The following is a 24,968-nucleotide window of genomic DNA, read 5'->3' as shown; positions in this document are numbered from 1 at the left end:
TAATTCGAAATACATCGGAGCCTTTTATGTTTGGCCTTAAGCTTCTTTCAGATAACAGCTCGTCGATACTTTCGAAGTGATGTTTTCATAGATTAAACAGAATTAAAACAGAAACATTGTATATATTACGAATGAATGGAGTGAGGAGGCGTATCAGCCTTCTCTTCAGTCCCTGGTTAAACCTAACTTCGGAAGTGGTGCGCTGGGCGGCCTTCATAATCTCAAAACAGCGCATACTGCCGAATGTAGATTCAACGTACTGGATTGTGAGGAAAGTCCAACTTCCTTATCCCCTAATTCCGGTTTTCAAATTAGTTGAGAATATTGAAGTATATGTTTTATATTTTACCTTTGGTCTTGCAGTCCCATGGATAGCTATATGATTGCCCATGGAATTGAAAGTTTTAAGAGATTCTCCAATAATTTCTTTCGAGTGCCTATCTTCCGCTGTTTCTTATGACACCAGAGTTTGGTACAAGTGCATGGTTGTTTGATACTGCAAAACAGTTACTATAGCTTTACCATTTGGTTGTATACATTGAAGACCTCGCATCCGCGCATTTTGCCGAAATTTTTTCGTTGATTGGCTCTAAACTTTTTAGATGGTACTATAAGATGTGTTCTTCGTCCCAAGATCTCCACACGATTTGCTATAGCTAAAGGTTGTTGTTTACCTAGAATAAAGTAATTTTTTTTTGTCTTTATTAATGAGGTTTTCGGCCCTTGACCGGTTCACCTCATATGTAAAGTAATTTAGTTATCCCAAAAAAATAATAATCAATAAGTCACTGAAAAATATAATGACTTTTATGTCTATGTTTGGGGAAGATCGTTGAATTTTTACCACGATTTTCTTCCATGTTATTATTGCTCATCATCTTCAATCGTTGAAAAGCGTTAGATTGTATTTACTTCTCAGAAATATTCTTCAACTATAAACTCGTTAAATAACGTTAAATCTCAATACGCACTTCTTGATCTTCGTCGTCGATATCTCACGCCGCTGAATCCGGAATCCACGATTTTTCAAGTAGATTTGTTTAGCGCAGCACTTGCCATTTTACACTGTCATTAGCCTGAAGTGTGGTTCGATGTCATGAGGAGCTAGGAGAGTACGTATGAGGGTTTCTCGACAGTGTGAACTGGGGCCGTGGATACAGCTTTTGTCTCGATACGCGATATCTGCACGTCCGTTGAGTTGGAAATAATAGAAGATATATCTGGATCAGGAGGTGCGACACATCTGAATTTTGTAATTTCAACGATATCCTCTTGCATCCTCATAAAGCTTCTTTTGCATCTTTTATATCTTTTTATTTTATTTTGTGACTATCTTCAATAATCTTCTCGTATCCTCTGAAAGTAACCTCAATCACAGCACACCCCTGGGCATCGCAGAACATCATCATCAATTGCCCGTGTTTTTTTTCATCAAGACAATATCTTTACCGCTGTATCAAAAAATAAATAAACATTCGACAATCAGTTCCCACCTGGTTCCCCACCACTTGGAATTTTCGGATTTTTCCGGTCACCGAAATGGTCATCTTCCATGGGAGTTTACAAACTTCTCAGCTTTCAACGGAAGAACATCGACGATATACCGACAGAGGAGTTTTTAACGGGTCAACAGTTTCAAGTCCAGTTTCGGTGTACGCCGTGGGAACGCTCACACCCCTAATCATCAACGCTAATTACTACCAAACACCGGCGGCCGGAGAGCGCTGTTTCTGAACAGATCGCTTTGATGCTGGAACAGGATGAGCAAATTCGCTCGAATAATTAACTTCGATATAAGGTCTCGTTTGAGAAAGAGGTGAATCGAGTACGCGCTGAGGGAACAGCTTGGCAGATTGGAGATGAGAAAAATGGGGAACCTGGAATTGATAGAAGGAGGGCAGAACGCGCACACGCCTAAAATCAATCAACAACATACAGAGTGAGCCCTGTGAAAAAGGTATGATCGATAGTTTCCGTTTTCCGGAAACACCGCGAAACTGCAGGGGAATTCGGAGATGGTCAGGCGAATGATAGCCGAAATATGGAGGACAATGCCGAACAATCGGTAGGAAACGAAGAGGGAACTTTAGCTACTTTTGCGATGGAATCGCCTATGTTCAAGAACGATTGACTGACACGGAAAAGTGATTGGAAATATTGGGTCAAAATCTGGCTCAGCGGAAGATAGTGGCTTAGTAACTGCGGTAGTTCAGGCACGGATCTTAGTAAAACGATTTCGTGTCTATGCCGCTCTGCTACTGGGACGGCACCGACACAGTTAGAATTTGCGGATTTTATAACGTTCAGATGAAGACAAAGCGATGCTGAGTGCGGACGAAGATCAGTTTCTGGATGTGGAAGAACGTGAGAATGATTTTAGAAGCAGAATAGTATAGGGCAGCGGTAGCGATTGATGGCACAAAAGAAACGGTGTAAATTATTTATTGAAGGGGCAAATACCCAGCAAGCAGGATGCGGATGTGATGAATGTGCTCGAAGAGCGTTCAGGCACATCCGCATCCTGCTTGCACGAATACCACAAAATAATGCTGGAGTTGTCCATACAGTAGTAGGACAGATGATCCTCAAACACACAGGGGTCTCCAAGACGAGCAACCTTCAACGGTGGCATATCGTTGGGAAATAACAACATTAATAACAGCAGTCCAGCAGGAGATTCACCTCCAGCCAGCCCTGTTAGTTCCAAAGTATTTCGGATGAGAAGTTTCCTTCCCATATAATTGTCTCCGCAGTGCATTTATGTACATTCGCCAACCACGAAGTCTGCGGAGGGTCCGCAAATCGTCTTCCACCTTGATCGTCCTTAAGCCCTTAAGCCCGTCGGATGGGTGTCGAGAACCATTTTCACCCGGATTATTGTCCTACATTCTGGCAACGTCCTCGGCTCACCGCAGTCTCCCGATTTTCGCGGTGTAAACGATGGCTGTTGCAACTGGTGCTTCATTCGCCGTGCACCGTCTTCCATCTGCACCTCACCATACGCAACACTTTCTCTCTCGTAAACTCCAAGTGTGCGTTGATCACTCCACGAGTTTTATCCAGGTCTCATATCCGTAGAGGACTACCGCCCCATAAAACATTTGACCAGATGGGAAATTTCCTGATACACCGACGAAGTCAGGTGCCGACAAAACCAACCAATTTTATCACCAACGAAATCGGGTGTTGACGAAAACAACCGTTTTATATCACCGACGAAATCGGGTGTCAGCCAAAGGGGTCGACGAAACCAACTGTTTTTATCACCGACGTAATCGGGTGTTTGGCGAAAATCAACCTTCATGAATGCCAACTAAATCTGGTGCCGACTAAATGATTGGTATGGATAATATATTTTAGTCGGGTGGCTCTTGAGGCATTATTTCGATCGACGTATCATTCGATCGATCAAGTAGATGTTTATATAGCAGATTTAATCGGGATATTGATTGATAGATTACATTTGCTGCTTAGCGTTTTGTTTTACTTATAAAAGCAGTTGATATTATTGCATAAAACAAAATTATAAACATTTGTTGAAGTGTGAATATCTATCACGTAAGTTGCAAAATTTAGTACAATACGATGGCAGGTATGAGTGAGTGTATGTATGTGTGTATATGTATGTATGCGTGCCCATTTTTTCGGCAGCAATCCTTAACTCGCAACAAGTTTCGACGGGAAATCTTATTTCCTAAAATTGGCCGGAGTGGACAATGGGATCAGCGGATATGGTCAAAATACATCCGGTAAATTAGCCGCATCATGGGCTCTGAAGCTATGGCTAATAAAACAATTTTTATCTCAGGCTGAAAACCTCACTCGCAATAAAAAAAAACAGTTTTTGATTCTAGAAACTCGTAAAAAAAATCTCCGCTAGATTATGGGAGCTGAATGGAATAATTTCCGAAGCCATTCGATCTTCAGACAGAATCAATATGTTGATAATGGGCTAGTAATGACCTGTTTTCTGTACTCTCTGTAAGTTAAAGTTCAATGTTTTTCTTCAAAAATAATATTGTGAATTGTCTTGTGTATTAGTTATTAATGTTTGTATGACCTAATAAATCCACTTTTCTTATTTGCGTTTGTTTTCGTTGTACGCGAACAAAGGCGTGAACAAAACGTACTCGCAAGCTATTCAGAGCTACTCCGACGGGGAGTCCACTGGCGGCGGAAGCTCCCCCGACGACCCGCATCCGTGGAAGGCTGGAAGAAGACCCGTCTCAACGGGTGACCGGACGAATGCCGAGGTCACCAAGGATTCCGGGTGGAGATAACTTCCGGTTCAATGGTGCCCCGACGACCCGGAGCCGGTGTATTCGCACGCCACAATCTACTCAGCTGATCCCCGGCGGTGGGCCTAGCCTACTCCGATATCCGAGATTTGATTGCCTTGAGCCTTTCAGCTCTCACCTTATTCGTTGAGCCATTTAGCTCCCGCTCCGGTCGTGATCGCGAACGACTCGAATAGTCCTCGACGGCGGATCTAACCTATTCCAACGAGAAGTTCCCCGAAAGAGGGAACTCCTCCGAAACTCCTCCGGCCATTTCGTCATGTTCTAAGGCTACACGCGGTAGCTGGCGCTGGCGTTTCCATTCATTATCGACATACATATATATTCTCGACTGCTGCCTGCTGCTGCTCTATTCGCCAACTTCGTTGTAGGATGTCGGCTATTCTGGACGACGCTCTTGGGACCGCTCTCCACTGTTCTGGGTTCTGGCACATTTTTCTGACGATGTTATCGAATCCAGGCATACTGGAAAGTTAGACAGTTCCTGCCCTGCAGTACCACTCGACAACCGGTGCAGTCATTCAAAATCGATCTATTTAATAAAAATATATCACCCTATTTCATCGGGTTGTATTTGTTTTCCGTTTTAATCATCCGTTTTTATTACTTATTTTAATAGATCCAAAAACAACCGATTTCGTCAGGAAACGTCTACTATTTATTAGAATATAATAACTAATCGACCAATTAACTTTCTTTTTCATCATCCGATTTAGTCTGCTATATTTTATTATTAATCTGAATCCAGTTGATTAATCAACCGATTTCGTCGGCTATATTTTATTATTTAATTGAATTAGTTGACTAATCATGCGATTCTCTAGAACTTGATCGTTCGATTTCGTCGGTTTAATTACTTTTTCGTGCTAAGCTACATTAACCGATTAATATGCCAATTAAATTGCTTTAAATCCGTTGATTTGGTTGACCGATTTAATGTATTGTTTAATCGCTAAATGCCCCTGTAAAAGCTCCATAAGCGTCTGTGCAACAAACAACCGATTAGTCGGTTACAAAGTAAACCGATCCAACCGACGAAACCGACTAAATCGTAGGAAAAGTCGGTGAGGATGTTTTATGGGGCGGTCTTATGGGCGTTTTAGCCAGATAGTCAGTTTGGTACACTCCCAAAGAAATCGATGCAGAACTCAAGAATAAATCTCTCCAGAATTATGTGAATAAGCCCATCCAGGACTCCCAAAAGAGATCATTCCTTATTCCCGAAGCAATCCATCTAAACTTCACAAATAAGTCTCTTCAAGATTCCTTAAGGAATTCCTCCAGATTGCCTGAAGGAATGCTACCAGGATTTTCAAAGGAATCCTTTCAATATATTTCTCCTTGATTCCCAAAGGTATCCCTTCAGGGTCCTCGAATGAATCCCTCCAAGATTCCCGAAAAATTCCCACAATACTGCCAAGGAGACCCTTTGGGATTCCAAAGGAATCCCTCCAGGGAATGAACCAGGATTTCTGTAGGAATCTCTCTACTATTGCCGAAGGAATTCCTCTAGCTTCCTGCAAGAATTCCTCCACGACTTCAAAAGAAATCCTTCTTCCTCCAGAATTCATTCCATGAGTATCCGAAAGAATCCCTCGTTGGGTCCAGAAGGAAACTCAGCAGGATTTCTAAAGAAATCCTTCCAAATTCGAAAGAAATTTTTCCATGATTCCCAAAAGAATCCCTTCGGGACACTCGAAAAAAAAATCTCCAGAGCTGAAGAAGGGATTTTTCTTCAAGTTCCGAAGGAATCTTTTCAGGACTCCTGAAGAAATTCTTACAAAACTCAAGAAGGAATTTCAAGAATTCCCGAATAAATCCTTCCAGAATTCTCTTCAGAGCTCCCAAAGGAATCTTTCCAGGATTCCCGAGAGAGTTCATTCCGAATTTCCAATGTTCTGAAATGAATCCCTTCAAGATTGCCAAAGGAATCCCTGCAAAATTCATGAAGGAAGTCCAGAAGTCGCGAAAGAATCCCTACAGAATTCCGGAAAAATTTACCGTAAAATAAATCGTTCCGACGCGCATGACCAATATTTGGCGAAGCAGAATTGAATTTATTGATGTAATGTCAGGACAGGAACTGAACTTCTCCTGAACAATTAGGATCAGTTGACAGTGTTGACGCAGATATGTACCTCGCGACTCGCACCACACTGTCCCTGCTCCCGGAACGGTTCTTTTTGGTAATACTGGGGGAAATGGGGACAAAAAAAAGCTTTTTTCGTGAAGATCGAAGCTCCGCAAAGACGATATGAACGAACTGCTTAACCTGACTGACACGACTAAAAAATAAACATGAAAACTCTGATGTTCATTACTCATGCTCATCTATCCTCGCCATCTCCGCGCATCCTTTCGACACGTTGAAAAAAATATCGCAGCGAATTGAAGCAAAAGAAATCTAATGAAAATTCACTGATGTAAAAAATCTCAAAAATATCTAATAAAAGTGCTAGATATCAAAAAGCCAGGTTTTCCAAAGGAATCCTTTCAATATATTTCTCCTTGATTCCCAAAGGTATCCTTCAGGGGTCCTCGAATGAATCCTCAAGATTCCCGAAAAATTCCCACAATACTGCCAAGGAGACCCTTTGGGATTCCAAAAGGAATCCCTCCAGGAATGAACCAGGATTTCTGTAGGAATCTCTCTACTATTGCCGAAGGAATTCCTCCTAGCTTCCTGCAAGAATTCCTCCACGACTTCAAAAGAAATCCCTTCTTCCTCCAGAATTCATTCATGGTATCCGAAAGAATCCCTCGTTGGGTCCAGAAGGAAACTCAGCAGGATTTCTAAAGAAATCCTTCCAAATTCGAAAGAAATTTTCCATGATTCCCAAAGAATCCCTTTGGGACACTCGAAAAAAAATCTCCAGAGCTGAAGAAGGATTTTTCTTCCAAGTTCGAAGGAATCTTTTCAGGACTCCTGAAGAAATTCTTACAAAACTCAAGAAGGAATCTCAAGAATTCCCGAATAAATCCTTCAAATTCTCTTCAGAGCTCCCAAAGGAATCTTTCCAGGATTCCCGAGAGAGTTCATTCGAATTTCAATGTTCTGAAATGAATCCTTCAAGATTGCCAAAGGAATCCCTGCAAAATTCATGAAGGAAGTCAGAAGTCGCGAAAAGAATCCCTACAGAATTCCGGAAAAATTTACCGTAAAATAAATCGTTCCGACGCGCATGACCGATATTTGGCGAAGCGAATTGAATTTATTGATGTAATGTCGGGACAGGAACTGAACTTCTCCTGAACAATTAGGATCAGTTGACAGTGTTGACGCAGATATGTACCTCGCGACTCGCACCACACTGTCCCTGCTTCCGGAACGGTACTTTTCAGTAATACTGGGGGAAATGGGGACATCGATTACGCAAAAAAAAGCTTATTTCGTGAAGATCAAAGCTACGCAACGACGATATGAACGAACTCAGGGTGGCCACCGAATCGGGAAAAACGGGAAAACCGGGAAAAAGACGGGAAATTGAAGTCACCGGGAAAAAAAGCGGGAAAAACCGGGAATTCAGAACATGAACCGGGAAAACATATTTTTTTGATAACTTACATTCAAAATTCTTCAAAGTTTTTAATGAAGTTGATATAAAAAGGAAAGATTTTCTCTTTGATGTTCATGTGTGAGGTATAAAAAATAAGTCGTTTTTTTTCTAGATTTAATTGTCTCTAGATCATTTTGATTCCAATTTTGAGGAAGCGGCTTTTTGACTGATTTATGATATTTTGTACTTAAAAGGAAAACGGAAATTATTTCAAATCAATTCATACGTACTTTTGTTGTAGGATATCCTCAGTTATTGGGTTGATAGATATCTTATAGCGTAGGACCTATACGATTTGTGATCAATTAAATCTGTTAAACAAAAACTTGGGCAAAATAAGAGTAATTTTCTGATGCTTGGTGTGATTTGGTAGAACTGGCCATATATCATAAATATTATGTTATAAGGCATAACAGCATAGAATCGAATATCGAAATATTCATTCTTTCGAATGATTTTTTTCATCTTCAAGTTATTCATCCAAGTTTGCCTTTGTACTTCTGTTATCTGTATGTAATTTCCAATTGCACACAATTCGAAAAAAATAATTATGATAAATATTATATATTTTAACACATGTTCAAGAGTTGTTTGGAATTATATTTGAAAATTCTACAAATCATTGAAAATGGTAATTTTTTAATACTTCGTGAATATGTCTGTAATATTCTAAAGAGTAAAATATATTTAGTTCACTATGGTGAAAAAGCTACTTAAAGATAGTTTTCTAATTTGTAACACTGAATAATAAATAGGTTCCCAAGCTAAGAACATCTCAATATACTAATATTGAATGGGGACGTTCAAAGTTTTCAATACAAATCCAAGATTTACTTTCTAGAAGTATAGTTGAATTAATTACGAATCGAATATGTTTTGATTTGACTGAATTGACTGAATAATTATTTTGATCGGAAACGAAAATTGTCTTCGGGTTCACCAATCACCATAATGAGGTTATACAGTGCTTTACTTATTTCATTGCTAAATTCCTAAGATTAAAACTGTAATTGAATTTAATTTACTTTATAAGAAAGAATTGTGTCATACCTCACATCATTTTGCGATAATTTAAAAAGCTCCATCAGTTCAAGTATTCTTTGAAATAGTTTGATTAAGATCAAACCGATAGCCGAACATTGAAAAGATGTCTGCTATACTAGAACTTCAACTTTATTGCTTTCTGTGAACATTATGCTCTAAGAAGAAATAACTACACTAGACTGGCATGCAATTTTCATTGGCTTTTCTGTCAGAAACTAACAGCTTGCATCCTAGAAAAAATACGAATGTTTTGCAACTAAGAAAAAAATTACATCATTGTAAATTAGTGCCAATATATAATTACGATTCGACATTGATGAAATGCCGGTTAACACTAACGACATGACAACGAAGCGCACATTTTCAGTGTGCCTTTTGTTAAAACCATTTTCGCATAACACGTTGATGGTAATTTAATGTAACTATTTTAAAGGTTCTTTACAAATTTACAGTTGCTTCGATATAAAACTAACCTCCAGTTTAATCTGATTTTTTTTCAAGTTAATTTAAATTCGGGAAAATTTTACAAAAATTTCCGGGAAAAGCGGGGAAAAACCAGAATTTGAAAATCGAATTCAGTGGCCACCTGGAACTGCTTGACCTGACTGAGATGACTGAAAAATAAACATGAAAATCTCTGATGTTTATTATTCATCCCTAACTATCCTCATCTCCATCTCGCGCATCCTTTCGACACGTTGAAAAAATATCGCAGCGAATAGAAGCAAAAAATCTAATAAGAATACACTGATCTAAAAATCTCATAAATATCTAATAAAGTGCTAGATATCGAAAAGCATCGAATCGTCAATCTGGATGTGTCGCACCCCTCGATCTGGATGACTAATCGATTCATCATAAACCTTTGCGATTTCATTTATAACGGTGTGAACTTCGGAGCTCTGTCCGTCGCAAGGCACATTGACGTTGCAAGATCGACGATCATTTTCCAAATCGAGATATTTGGTCTCGTTATTTGCGACTAGCATGCTAGCAAATTGCGGTAAAAATGAGGTTTTAGGTACGAGTGACACGTTTTGAGGAAATTGTTCAATAACTTCTGATCGATTTGGATTTGCTGCTGACGTTTCGTACTGTCTGGATTATAACGATCTTTCCTAATACTGTACGGTTGATACTCAGCGCTGCTGTGAAGTTTGTAGTTATCATTTTCGATATTGTGACTCGACGACCGAAGAGACCTGTCACGCACTGCCGTAAAAAACCTTCTAGATTTCATTAATTTGCCTTATGAAAATTAGCCACAAGGAAACACTTTGAAAATCATAAGGTTGCCTTATGATGCTGAATGAACTTTGGATGAATCAGAGCTATAGTTGATGATTATGTTTTTCTTAAAGTTGCCTTATGAATTTCAATAGACAACATTATGAAAATTTATAAGTTTGCCTAACGAAATTCTTAACTGAAATTGGATTTCAGTTATTGCAGATTATATATAATTTTCTTGAAAATACGAAAAAAATAATACTTAAAACATTTTTTTTTTAAATTAGAGGGTGCAGTTTATTTATTTATCATCATAATTACTGTAAATACATAGTTCATACAAATTCATAGTTGTTGAAGTTTAATTAAGCAAACTAATTGAGCAAGTTGCTTGACTTGAAAATAAACATAATGAAGACAACTGAGTTGATCAATTTTAGGTTCGAAACTAATTGTTGTAAATCGCTATAACAAAATCATTCACAAAGCTAATACTATGCTAGGCTTTATCAAGCGCATCTTTCAGGATCCCTGCTAAATTTACTCATCCAATCTAAACTAAATATTATACTACACTACTAAAAATCCACACATATTTATTGGCAAAAATCCATAGATTTAACTTATGATTTATATCAGCGCACACATAACCATTCTCCACACAGACTACTAATAAAATATATGTCCAAATAAACTGTATGTATTGTCTCGAATTAGCAATTATTTAATTTATGTGTGGTTCAATATCGATTATATTAGGGTGAAGCTATTGCAAAAATTTAAAACGGCGACACATATATCTCATTTAGATATTTTTGGCAGTGTATGGTACATAAACCATTGTTTAAACCACGTTTTCTAAAAGTCATTAGTACAAAAAACAGACAGCCTGTCTTGGTAAGAGTAGTCACCATGCTACTACCCAAGCCGTTCCTGGGTGGACGTTAGGCAGAATAACAGCGATTTCAACAATGCTTTTCTCACAACTGGCCCTCTACTAAAATTTCAATTTCTGTTCGCTTCATACTCGTCGCTCGCTTGTGACACCTATCCATACTGTTCTTCATTGTTGCGCTCCCTCTTACTTTGAGCTTTAGATGTTGTACTCACCACGATGAAATGCCAATAAAATCAATAATGATTGAGTCATGTACGGTGATCAAAAAAAAAACTTTTAATAAATACTTACCTGTGAAACTGCATTTTAATTTCGCATCAAAAACGCATTGTCAATTTTGTGTTGATCATTAATGATTGATGTCAAAATGATGCGATGTGCGAAGATGAGTGCGGGATGAGTGAAGATTTGAACAGATATGACATGAGATATGGATGAGTAAAGATTTAAACAGATATGACATTATATCGATATGACTTATCCTCGTCCATCTTCGTCTATCCTATCCATCCTCGCGCATCCTTTCGACAACGTTGAAAATATATCGCAAGAAGAAAATCTAAAAAAAAACTCATAAATCTTGATAAGAAAATTATTTTGAGCTTTTTAGTGGAATGTTTTCACCTGTCATAAGACGAGTTTAAACAATCCCATTGAATTCCACCACTTAATTGTATCCTGACAGATACGTATTTCGACCTCAACAGTAAGGCCGTCTTCAGTGTCTTGTACTTGACTCGACTTACATGTAAGTCGAGTCAAGTACAAGTCACTGAACTGCCTGTATTTACCGAATCTAATAAAATTAAGGATATTAAATCTTATATTAATCATCTTGTGAGCATCAAATCATCAATCTGAATGTGTCGCAGCCCTCGATCAAAACATGATGCGGTTTGATTGTAAAAACAACAATATTATGGATTGAATCAAACGATAAATATTATTAGCCCTGAGTTTACAATATTTATTGTTGAATTCGAACCAGAATATTGGTGTTTCTACAATACGTCTTTTCCTAAGTATTGTGGATTTACTTGACCAATGGATTCGAAGGTCGGTTCACTTGCCTATTTCAAACGTTCCCTTTTCCAGCAAGGTTTGCCAAACTCAATAAATGTTTGGTAGATTACCTTGTTTTTTGCTCCTTGTCTATCAAAACAGATGTCAAAACATCGGAAAAAAAAAGAGAAGTCCGAGGAAACAGCAAAAGCACGTGGCAGACTTGTCAGTTTTGACAGATGTTACTATGAAGATGGGTGTGAAGGTGGAAACAGCGATTTCAACGACCGTTCAAGGAGCGATTATTTCGAACGGTCGGGTCAAATAGGGAAATCCACGTACAATATTTCAATATAGATAATAGTTCAACGTTATCTTAGTGTTTGTTCAATAAACTGATCGTTAAAGGGGGATAACACCTAGCGAATCTTGATTATTCAATATTTGAAATAGACACGCTACATTTTGCTACATTTTGATGGAAGTTCGTTGCTAGTGGCTTTGGTATTACCTGAGAAGCATCCAGCAGGAAGCCACAGTATTCTATTTTATCTAGAGATGCATAATAATAAAGCTATTAAATCAAATCTAATAAATAACATAATTACATTTTTTTAACGTGTACACGCCCGTTTTAAAGGCTACCTTACACCTCGGGAAATTTTTCCGCCGGATTTTGGTCCCCTTGCATTTTAAATGGGGCCGGGATTTTGATTTTCCGTGCCCAAATCCCGAAATCACTCAGGGACTGAGTAAAATTGTATTGCCGTCTCTTTTTATCTCACGGAAATCTTACTCATTTTTCGTAAAAAGTAGAACTACTCAAATTTTGAGTAGTTCTACTTTTTACGGAAATTGAGTATCTATTGTACGTGGATTTCCCTATTGGACCCGACCGTTCGAAATAGTCGCCCGAATAAAAAATATTATAGAAAAAAAAAAATAATTTATTGTAACATTACTATAAAACACAATAAAGTTACAATCAATTTTAATGTAGATGAAATTATAGAAATACATTAGAATGTATTGTTATGAACCATTCATTAAATTGTGAATGAAGTTTTTGCATTAAAACGTACGGGTTGTTAAGTATCGTAACTATACAAAATCTGAGATTTTTTCATACACTTTTTTTTGTCAAACAATAGAGTGTATCGTAAATATATTGTTGAAATATATGAAGAAACCCGTTCAAATTACATTAGGTTGTATTGTATTTTTATAGTAAAACAATACGATATTGGATTTCTTAATTATGGCGGGTTTACCGTTCAAAAATGAAATTTTAAGAAAAATAATGCATATTTGCGGCAATGGGATGAATATCGTTATATTGCTTATATACAATTTGAACAAAATATTCAGAAGTTATCAAAGATTAAAATTTATGCACTAAAATGTTCTAAAAACAATTGGAAATATTGTTACATTAGAGAACAATGTTGACGTATGATATCCACGGTGTTGATACAATATCAAGACATATCAACATATCAAGACATATCAACATATCAAGAGATATCAACCATCAAGAAACAATATCAGGCCTGGTAGCGGGTCACTTTTTAGTGACTTGGTCACTTTTTTCGGGCTAGTCACTAAAAGTCTCTTTTTCGACCTCAAGTCACTAAAGTCACTTTTCTCGCAAAAGTCACTATTTTCAACTATTTTGAAACTATTGAACAAGATTTTTTTGATAAAACTTTATGTATCCATCGGATGATGCTTTATTCATGGCGGAAATGAAATTACAAATTTTGGAAAAATGATCGCTTTGAATCTTCATGAGCTATTTAAATCGCTGCTCTTATTGGCATTTCACTAGTAACTAATTGAAGGTGTTGTACGTCACAATTTATAAATTGGTATACAGTCATGCAAGCAGGAGACCTATCGATTTAGAGTTCTTTTTAACTCAAACTTTATAGGGGAAGGTGAGGCGACTTGATTCCTTGGGAGACTTGATTCTCCCCTGTTTTATCAAGAACTAAACTGCCCATGATCGCATATTTGTAACACTCGCATTTTGTTCATTTTGTATGCGAGTGTTATTTTCGAATCGTTCAAGCTCAATCTTAGCTTAGATTCGTTAATCTAATCCCACAACAGTTAAATAGGATTTACTTTCTTGCTTATCTGTGGTAGCTGGAAATGATTGAGGAGGATTGACAAACGATTTACAAAATCAACTAAAATGCATATGTTACAAATATGCGATCATGGGGAGTAAAGTAGTATTGATATAGCATATCTTTATAATAGATCCTCTAGATAAATGCTGGTTACGTGCCCCGTCATTTTCTTAATTGACAACCTTATTTACTCTATTATTGATTGTGTTTTGTTCCACCTGAAGATAATTTTTAGTGGCCACGCAAAATTAGAACAACTTCTTCCAATAATGGCCAAATGCTATCATTTTTTCACAGCACAAATCCATAAATATGCTAAATGATCTTCACTGAAAAAAATGCCATAATTCCACCACAATTTCAGGATATTTGGATTTTGAGTTGTTGCCTTAATTTGAGGAGACTTTATCCCTCATTAGGCATCCATATAAAAATTTGCCTAAAAAATTCAAGAAAATATGATTTGTTCTCAAGCGGCTATTTTTCTGTAGATTTTTGACAAATGTTATGAAGGTTTGCTCTAAACAAATATTTATTGAATAGATATCATAGAATGGTGTTCTTGTCGCCCCAATTTTGAAGATTGCATGCGCTGGCGAATTCTATAGCAAAAATCTTTCATGAATACGCACTGCAAGTCGGAAAATCTGCGTATTTTGGATTAAAAATATTTAAAAAATCAGAGAGCATGGTCCTCATTAGAGGTCGAGCGTTCAATCCCAGGCTCGTTGTACATGAATCTTTATAATTTTTGTATCGTTTTCTACCAAAACCTGTCGGACTAAAAATTCCAAAAACATCCGTGGCATTTATGACAAATCAAAGAGTTCTCTGCATCTTTCTTAAGTAGCTAATCCAACGATCGTAATTTTCACTCATTCTCACGAGCAGAGAATGCTCATTCACGCAGATTTTCGCCGAGAAATAATTTTCAGGAAAGTGAAACAGGTGTTAAGAGTCATAACCATATTTCGCTCACTGCCAGTGGCGTAAAAATTGGATTTGCTTGCAGACTACTCATAGTTTTGAGTTGTTCTGCTTTTTACTGATAATGAGTAAAATTTTCGCGAGGTTAAAAGAGAGGGCAATACAATTTTACTTAGTCACTGAATAGATAAAATATACCGAGTACGATTTTCGTTTCTCTTTTGAGTTCGTTGAAAGAGAAAAGAGTGGTGAGTGAAAGATGGTTTCCGACACAAATTACGAAAAAATATTCTCCTTCGACTTAAAATCAGCTTGATTTCGTCTCATCGAACTTGCAATTGAAATTGGAAGTCACTATTTAGTCACTTTTTCTGCAACTGAAAGTCACTATTTGGTCCCTTTTTTCGTCAGCTTCGATCACTAAAGTCACTATTTAGAGTGGCTTCGGTCGCTACCAGCCCTGCAATATATGCTATTGTATACCGTAGAGCATATGGTAATTCAATTGTTTACACTGTTGAGCCTATGGTACACTGATAACAACGGCATAGTAACGTCCACCATATTGAGGTAAAATTAAAACATTTTACCACTTGAGTTGTGCAGAACGCAGCTCGTATTTACTTCAACTGTGCTTGTGGTTAATTTTACTATGCATTATCAAGATGTGAGAGGTAATAGATTAGACTATGTTATTATTAATTCTACTGCGTACTGGTGATGTTGCACATAGTAAATTTAACTGTGAATATGTTACGCAGTTTACTATGGATGAAACAGGTATAAGTGAAAAGAAAACAAACAAATTTTAAGTCCGATTTGTATTGAATTATTATTTTTCAACATCATCGTAAGGATATCTTTTCATAAAATTCGTTATCCGGATAATGCACCTGACTGGGGAAACCGGGGAAACCAAACTGCTGGATTTCGTTTTAAATTTACGCTACGGCAAAAAAAAAACAAACTCGTTGTGCTCCGGGGCAATGAGGTCCTTTGGATTTCTTAAGCGGCAGCAGCGGCATTCGTTCGGAAGGTTTTGATCCGATGTACGAGCGGGGACAAGTTTGGCGAGCGTTTTTGTGTGGATGGCTGGGAAAGTGGTAAACGCAAACAATTTCCTGCAATAATATAATAATTATCAAATCTTCACTGTTTCTTTATATTTATCAAATAAACTTACCTTTACATCATATGCGGCAGAAGAGTTTCAGTGTTCCAGATTAAATAATCTCATATAAGGAAGCTCGCCGATGTTGCAATAAAAACAGCACACAAAGTATCCTGTAAATATCGTTAGAATTTGAGGCTTATTATCTCTGTGTTATTTTTTTCAACCGTTTAACGTTTAACTGTTAACTTACCAGTAAGATTCATTCCTTGGTTCCATTAACAATGTCCGAAACCCGATGATCTTTCGACATTTTCAATATCGGAGCAGCAATATTAAATGACTCGTGGCAACGGTGTAAACTCTACCCGTGACTTTGTCAAAATTCCTAAACGGCAGGAGAAAATTTATTTTTTCGTAAAAACGCTGCGCAGTTAAAGTTACTATGCGCAATAGTACAAATAGTAAACAATACATAGTTATGATAACTATACTGTGGTTGTTTTGAAAGATATCATAGTTAAGGATACTAATTCGATGCATAGTAACGATAAACATGTATGCGTTGATGATTTTACGACACAATTATTATCAGTGTACACTTTTATCCGGGCGCTCCTTGAACGGTCGTTGAAATCGCCGTTTTCACCTTCACACCCATCTTCATAGTAAAATCTGTCAAAACTGACAAGTCTGCCACGTGCTCTGCTGTTTCCCTCGGAATTCTCTTTCTTTTTCCGATGTTTTGACATCTGTTTTGATAGACAAGGAGCAAAAAACAAGGTATACAAGGTAATTTCACCCATATTTGGGTTATTTTTTCGCGTTTTTTATTTGGGACCTAAAAATATTTTGCGATAAATAAAATATTTACATGGTAATTCTTATATAATTTATTCAACATGTTTTTTATTTTATACAATAACAATATCAGCATGTAACAGAATAAAAGGCGCTCCACCCTGTTGATAACAAAATAATGGGAATCACGCCACCACTACTATACTGCCAGACATTCCCGATTGATGATCCACCATGCAAAGGATTTCCACGCCTCTACAGATGATGGCTTCGTTTAAGCTCCAGAATTTAGTAGATTGGCTGGTACCAAATAAGTGACGATCACATCCCAGACGGACTTTATAAACTGAAAGTAACGAACGCAACAGTTATCCATAGAAAATATTTTCCTAGAAAAATTAAGCTTACCTATGAAGAAATAGACACGGCGGGTGCGCAGCTTCACGATCATGATTTGCTTTTCAGATTTCCTCCTTTTTTCTGCGTCGGCCGAATCGGTGTGCTCTCTCGTCGATCCAACCTGTAGTTCCTCTAGCTGCATGCAAACAATCAGGTTCCTTTTCATTTTTCCGTTCCGTTCCATTCCGGAGAGGATTCGTATTTACGGCATTATCCGTCCACAGCGCTTTCATCATTTTTTCCTTTTAGGGGCATCGATAGCTCTGCGGGCAAAGAACTCCGGATGAGCTTGCATTCACCGGTCTGGTGCACGTACAGGTCGGTAAAATCGTCCGGGTTCGATGCTATCCGGCAACGAGCATCAGGGAAATAAATCGCTGTGTATGTGCAGTTCCGGAAAAATAGCCTCAAGTTAATCTGAAAACAACAAATTTGATCTTTTAATAACATTAATTTTGTCCAGCAAATTTAAACCTACTTACCGATAAAGTAAACAACACCGGTTCCGTATTTCTTCGGCTTCGGCCAAGATCAGTTTCTTTTTGTTTTGCCATCCTCTGTTTGGAAATTATCAAGGAAGAAATTTGATATGTATTGTCAAGCATCAATTCTAAAATGTTTTATTTTTCAACCAAATATGGGTAAATCAAGTTACCCATATATAGGTAAATTAATTTTTCTAACAATATTGGTAAACTTTACTAATATTCTTGGTAAATTTCACTCATATTATAGGTATTTTATAAAATACCCAAATATGGGTGAATCAGTTACCTATTTATAGGTGAACTGAACTAAGCGTGTAATCTACCAAACATTTATTGAGTTTGGCAAACCTTGCTGGAAAAACGAACGTTTGAAATAGGCAAGTGAACCGACCTTCGAATCCATTGGTCAAGTAAATCCACAATAACATTTCCGTGGGAAAACAGAGACGGCAGTCTCTGAGTGATTTGAAACGGGTGTGTACTAAATACGTTTTTGAGCGAAAACAACCCACTTTTAAGTAGTTTTGGGGTTTCGTGTGTGTATACACGGTTAGATGACTTTACCCATTAATGAGTACTATGTTATTGTTGATATTATTCCCACCGTGAAAAATTCACCCATTTTCTTAAAAAAGCGCCACTACCCATTTTAATGGGTAGTGGCGCTTTTTCAAGAAAATGGGTGAATTCACAGTGAAACAATATCAACAATAACATAATATACCGATAATGGGTAAAGTCATCTAACCGTGTAAATCTACTTCCCTCTTTCAAACTTGGGACGTAATTTTTGAACGATCCCTTAACATCCTTTTGTTGCACAGAATCCATCTCCAGAATGTAAACAATCGAAAGAGAAGATCGAATCGGGCTCAAAACGAAAAAACCAAACGCGAAAAACCAAAATCAGCAAAAATTACGAACCACTCGAAACTATGTCTGGAAATGTAACTACTTGTGCACAATTTAGATTTCCAGTGTTCATCATAAATATATAATCGTCTTATTTGTTCCACAGAAATCCAAAGGTTGGTTCAAATCTGCGTTCGACTTCGAAGGGAAAGTAACAACACCAACGGTCAAACGCAGTTCTTCCACGAGTCATCGTTGGCCAACATCACCGAGCTCTGTAGCTACCGTAGCTACACTAACTGCTCCGTTGGACACTTCTTCCTCCAAGAAACCTAAGCTAAGCCGAAGCACGAGTTTGACGGTCCAACAGAAGCCGACACCTGTTGCACGTACCGATGCGGAATTGCGCCAGTTCGACTGGTCTGTCGATCTGGCTCCAAAGTCTGTCACGGATTTGGCGGTCCATTATAAGAAGATCGAGGAAGTCCAACAGTGGTTCCGAACGTACGACCGAATCAAGGAAACGGATCCCACTGCCATCCTGTTGGTTTCCGGACCGGCGGGTTGCGGCAAGAGTACGACCGTGAAAACGATCGCCTCTGAGTTCCAGTATCAGGTTTCCGAATGGACCACCCCGGTGGACGTAGATCTTTTCTATCATGATAACTATGACTTCGACGGTGGAACAAAAGAGGAGCTTACTTTCCGGGAGAATCAGAAGGACCAGTTTGATTCGTTCCTGTACAAAACATCCCGATATTGTTCGATTTTCGAAGGCGAATCGGATAACAAGCTTTTGCTAGTGAAGGACATTCCAAACGCGTTTTTGCGCGATCCGGAAACGCTTAAGGCATCGCTTGAAGCCTACCAGGACACGGGGGCGTCGCCGCTGGTTTTCATCGCAACGGACACGTCGAGCAAGAAGCTCGACATTGTGTACAACTTGTTTCCGCCGGGTGTTTTGCAGGACTTTCGAATCCATCACATCACCTTCAACAGCGTTTCAGCGACGCTAATGAAGAAGGCAATGAAGCGAATCACCTCGCTAATGGTCGGACCGGAAATGACCCAGCACTATCGGATGCCTTCGCAGGACATGATCGACAGTATCATTCTATCATCGCAAGGTGATTTGCGTAGTGCGACGTTAAATGTGCATTTCGCTTCGTTGAAGAACGCTCCCCGGCTGGAAACGGAAACGATTGCTGGAAGTGGGGTGGTGTTGAATACGTCAGGTGTGCGGAGCACGAAGGGCAAGAAAAAGGAATCCAAGCTCAAGTCGGTTGGATCGGATGGGAGCATTACGTTGATGCACGCTTTGGGGCGCGTGTTCAATCCAAAATGTAACTATTGCCGAATTAATTCCATGTCAAACTTACTAATAGATTATCACCGTAGTCGATGAGACGAACAAGCTGCACCACTCACCGGAGGATCTAGCGGAGGCTTTCGTGTCGCAACCGGGTGCGATGATATCGTTGATCCATTCGAACTATGTCAACCGGTTTACCGACATTGACGACATCGTTGGGGCGGCGGATGTTCTCAGTTTGGCCGACGTAATTACGAGCAGCAGCTTCCGGGAGGACCAATTGACCGGACATGGGCTGAACTTGGTTGTAAGGGAATGATGATGCACAACCGGAAGACGGCCGCTGGATGGCAGCAGATTAGGAAAAAGAAAACCTTTGATAAACCGAGGTGAGTTAGTTTTTTGATAGAAAAAATAATTTCGAACACCTAATAATGATTATCGTTTTTTAGCGTTAGCAACCACGAACAGCAGTTGAGAAAATTTGGTCTTGAAACGTCTTCTATCTCGGCAGGATTGTTTGTGACAGACTATAAAAAATATTTAGATATTATAAAAAAGGCGGCGAAGGGATAGATTTATTTGTTTTAAAATAGTATAGAATAAATTTTCATAAATATGATGGCTAGAAATTATGCATATAAACTAAAATATATGTTTTAATGTTTGTTATTCTAATGAAGATCGAAATAATAAGACTTGTTAAATATTACCTGCGATTATTTGAAATCATCTAGCCGAACAATTGTTGTTTTACTTTTCTGTAACAGCAATTACAGTCATTTGTAACTGGCTGAACTTTCTGTTTTTAAGGAAATATTAAAGCTTTCCCGAAAGTTGCTACTGTGCAGTCTTTGTGGGGCACACAAAGACACACTGAGCTTATAAAGCAGGAACCTATAAATGAAAGGATAATCGTTGCCAGATTTAGAACACGGATCAGAAACCTTACTAAAATCCAATGTTATGCGCCAACTGATGCTGCCGATATGCAAGACGAAGAGAACTTCTACAGCCAACTCAATGCCATCGTAGATAGACTTCCGAAGGATGAAATCAAGATCTGTATGGGCGACTTTACAGAAAACCAAACGGTCAACATCTGCGTCAGCCAAAAGTGTGAACGAATCGCAACTCCGATTGCGATATATTTGCACTCTGTGAAACATGGCTTTCTTCTGAAGATGAAATCAATTTCCACGATTTTAAAGGAGTGACTCCAGCAAGTACCTCCAGGTTCATGTTATGCGTTGAATGCATACAACCAAGGTCAATACACAAACAACGATACTGAATTCGTTCCAATTTGATTAGATGGCACTCAGCTGCTGAGAGGAAGCAGAAAGAGCCGTACTCCAAAACAGAGAGAATAGTCGTTCTATAAAGTTTGATGAGATCTTCCGGGTGAGCACCCCACCATGTTCCGGAGATAGAGCGTAGAAAATGGATCCTTTTCCGGCATTTCTCTATCAAATTATCAATATGGGGTTTCCAGGTACATTTGGAATCAAACCAGACTCCAAGGTATTTAGAAGATAAAGATTGATTGATGTCATCATTCAACAGCTTTAGTTTCAGTTGAGCAGGGTACCGCTTCCTAGTAAACACAACCAACTGAGTTTTTTGCAGTGAAAACTCGATCCCCAAATGTCTGGCCCAAACAGTCAGATTATCCAGGGTACTTTGCAATGGTCCTTGCAAGACAGCTGCACATGGACCTCTTAGAGAGACCACGGCATCATCTGCAAGTTGTCTGAGCGTGCATTGTCCTTCCAAACAATTGTCAATATCTTTAACATAGAAATTGTAAAGCAAGGGACTTAAACATGAACCTTGGGGAAGGCCCATGTAGCTATTTCTGGAAGTTGTCAGAGTGCCGAGTGTGAAGTTCATTTGTTTTTCTGACAACAAATTGTACAAGAAATTATTCAAAATAACGGGTAATCCACTACTGTGCAGATTTTCCGACAGTACTTCTATGGTAACAGAATCAAAAGCGCCCTTAATATCCAAGAAAACTGAAGCCAGTTGCTCCTTGTGCGCATAGGCCAGCTGTATATCTGAAGAGAGCAACGCTAAACAATCGTTTTTTTTTTTTTTTTTCCGAAAACCAAACTGAGTATTTGATAGTAATGCGCTATGTTCGACCCAATGGTCGATTCTTGAAAAGGATCATTTTCTCCAATAATTTTTTTATGCATGATAGCATGGCAATCGGCCGGTATGAATTATGATCAGACGTTGGTTTCACAGGCTTTTTAATAGCTATTACTTTAACCTATCGCCATTCTGGGGGCACAATGTTGTACTCCATGAAACAGTTGTACAAGTCAAGTAATCGTCTTTTTGCGATGTCTGGGAGGTTTTTAAGAAGATTGAATTTGATGTTATCGCATCCCGGAGCAGAGTTGTTCGATGAAAGAAGAGACATAGAAAGTTCCAGCATTGAGAATGGTCCACCCAAAGAACCGGGATCAGTGACTGATTCTCGAAATAGCGGTTCTGCTGGTACGGAGTCTGGACAGACCTTTTTTGCGAAGTTGAATATCCATCGATTGGAGTATTCTTCACTCTCGTTGGTGGAAATGCGGTTCCGCATGTTGCGGGCCGTTTTCCAAAGTGTTGTCATTGAGGTTTCTCGTGATAGTCCCTCGACAAAACGTCGCCAGTAGCTACGTTTTATAGCCTTGAGAAGATTTTTGAGCTTTCTTTCAAGCCTCAAATACTCTTCAAAAAGCTCAGACCTTCCGTGTTTACGGAAAGCCTTGAAGGCATCAGATTTCTCAGAATACCACTTAGTACATTCATCATCTCATCCAGGAGTGGATGGCCTTCTTATGACAGATGTACTTGGAACGCGTCGTTTCTGAGCTTCTAGTGCGCTTTTTTGAATCAACTCGGTAAGGATATTCATCCAGTGGTGGCAGAATATCAGTTGATTCAACACCAATTTCTACCGCCGATGCAAATGTTTGCCAGTCAATGCTCCTCGTGAGGTCGAATGGAACCTGAACTGGTTCTGATCGTTGATAGCCATTTTTGATTGTGGTGACTATCGGCATGTGGTCACTACCATGGGGATCTTGGATTACATTCCACGTACAATCTAATGATAGTGAATTTGAGCATAAAGACAGATCTATTCGACTTTCTTGACCTTGAGGTCCTATTCGAGTTACTTCACCTGTGTTCAAGATATTCAAGTTGAAATCGTCGCACAAATCATAGAAAATATGCGCTCTGTTATCGTCTCTGGTTTCGCCCATGCAATACCATGCGCATTCATATCGCCCAATATTAAAACTGGGGATGATAGAAGAGAGACTGCGCTCCAAAGGTGTCGACGACTAAGCGAGGCATTTGGAGGAATATAAACTGAAGCTATGCAAAGATCTTTATTCTTTACATTTACTTGGCAACGACGACTTCAAGCCATTTACCATTGGGATGGGAATTCTGTAAAGGGGTGACATTTTTGATCCCCAGAAGAACGCCACCATAGTTATCATCCCGATCTTTGCGAATAATGTTAAAGCACCGTTTCTGGGAACTCTCACTTAGAATACTGATCAAATGTGGAACAAGTAACACACTTGTCTTGGAAAATTTCGATAATATGCTTGATCTGATTCGTCAGTCAAGATTCCTGAGGTCTACCTCACCTACATATCGTCAGATCTTTGTCTTCCATGTTATAATCCACCTCAGGCCACTTCATCAACGACAGTTCCTCAATTGAATACGATCTGTCCATGAAACATGCTATTCAAGGAATACCAGATCACCTTCGACACATATCTATTCCCCTATTTTTCCGAAAAATATGGACATATCATTGCAAAAACAGATATTTCACTGATGGTTCTCGCATTAACGGATCCACTGGCTTCGGTGTTTTCAATGAAAATTCAACCACCTTCCGAAAACTTCAGGAACCGTGCTCGGTTTATGTTACTGAGCTGGCAGCATTTAACTATTCTTTCGGGATAATTTGTGATCAGCCCGTAGACCATTATTTCATCTTCTCGGATAGTCTTAGTTCTATCGAGGCACTTTGGTCGATGAAACCTGTTAAGCACGCATCTTACTTTCTTACAAACATAAGAGAGCAGATGCGTGATTTGAATCGAAAAGATCATTCAAGATTACCTTTGTATGGGTCCCGTCCATTGCCTAATCTATGGCAATGAGAAGGCGGACTCGCTAGCAAAGGTGGGCGCACAGGAAGGTGAAGTTTATGATAGACAAATCTCGAACAACGAGTTTTTCCCATTAATCCGTCAGAGTATTCTTCAAAATTGGCAAATGAATTGGTCACACAATGAACTTGGACGGTGGCTATTTTCAATAATTCCTAAAGTCTCTGCGCGAGCGTGGTTCAGAGGTGAGGACTTAAGCCGAGGCTTCATTCGCACGATGTCGAGACTTATGTCCAATCACTATTCACTAGACGCACATCTCTATAGAATCAACCTGGTCGATAGCAATCTTTGTAGGTGTGGAGCCGGTTACGATGACATCGATCACGTAGTTTGGTATTGCACGGAAAATGGCGCCTCAAGAGAACAACTATTGGATACCCTTGTGGCCCGAGGTAAACAACCCTTCCGGGAACTAAGAGGTGTTTTGGGAGATCGCGATGTGGTGTATTTGCAGGCCATCTATGCCTTTCTTTGCTCGTCTGACATCAAAGTTTAATACTTCAATTTTTTCTTTCTCAGTTTTTTTTCTTGTCTCTGTCTCATTGTTTCGTGTACCATGAAGCTCTGGCCATCCGGAAGATGCTCCCTGAAGAACCAAAACCCGAGCACGACGCTACGCCAAACCAGACATGACGTCAAATACCCGGATGAGCAGCTGAAATACCTCAAACCTAAATCCCAACCCCGTCCATCACCAAATTACGCAATCTAA

The 24,968-nt window shown here is 38.8% G+C and overlaps 2 protein-coding genes and 2 long non-coding RNA genes across 14 annotated transcripts in view; 1 reads left to right on the top strand and 3 right to left on the bottom strand.

Annotated features, from left to right (window-relative positions):
• Positions 1-24,968, bottom strand: part of LOC134207876 (mucin-2) — a 600,615-nt gene that overhangs the window by 97,071 nt on the left and 478,576 nt on the right. The window lies entirely within an intron of this gene.
• On the bottom strand, positions 15,904-16,730 carry LOC134217401 (uncharacterized). The gene is made up of 3 exons (XR_009981028.1): positions 16,456-16,730; positions 16,275-16,375; positions 15,904-16,212 (listed from the first exon to the last, which is right to left on the bottom strand). It is a non-coding gene; the product is annotated as an uncharacterized LOC134217401 (long non-coding RNA).
• LOC134217393 (uncharacterized) lies at positions 17,154-18,011 on the bottom strand. The gene is made up of 3 exons (XR_009981022.1): positions 17,885-18,011; positions 17,412-17,819; positions 17,154-17,349 (listed from the first exon to the last, which is right to left on the bottom strand). It is a non-coding gene; the product is annotated as an uncharacterized LOC134217393 (long non-coding RNA).
• Positions 18,682-20,766, top strand: LOC134217386 (cell cycle checkpoint protein RAD17-like). The gene is given in 5 exon segments (XM_062696134.1): positions 18,682-18,837; positions 18,909-20,085; positions 20,141-20,362; positions 20,365-20,443; positions 20,507-20,766. Coding segments are annotated over 5 exon segments (1,614 nt in total). The 5' UTR covers positions 18,682-18,825; the 3' UTR covers positions 20,631-20,766.

The sequence above is a fragment of the Armigeres subalbatus genome, chromosome 1 (assembly GCF_024139115.2).
Source record: "Armigeres subalbatus isolate Guangzhou_Male chromosome 1, GZ_Asu_2, whole genome shotgun sequence".
NCBI classification, from domain to species: Eukaryota; Metazoa; Arthropoda; class Insecta; order Diptera; family Culicidae; genus Armigeres; species Armigeres subalbatus.
This window is presented reverse-complemented; position numbering and strand designations above follow the sequence as displayed.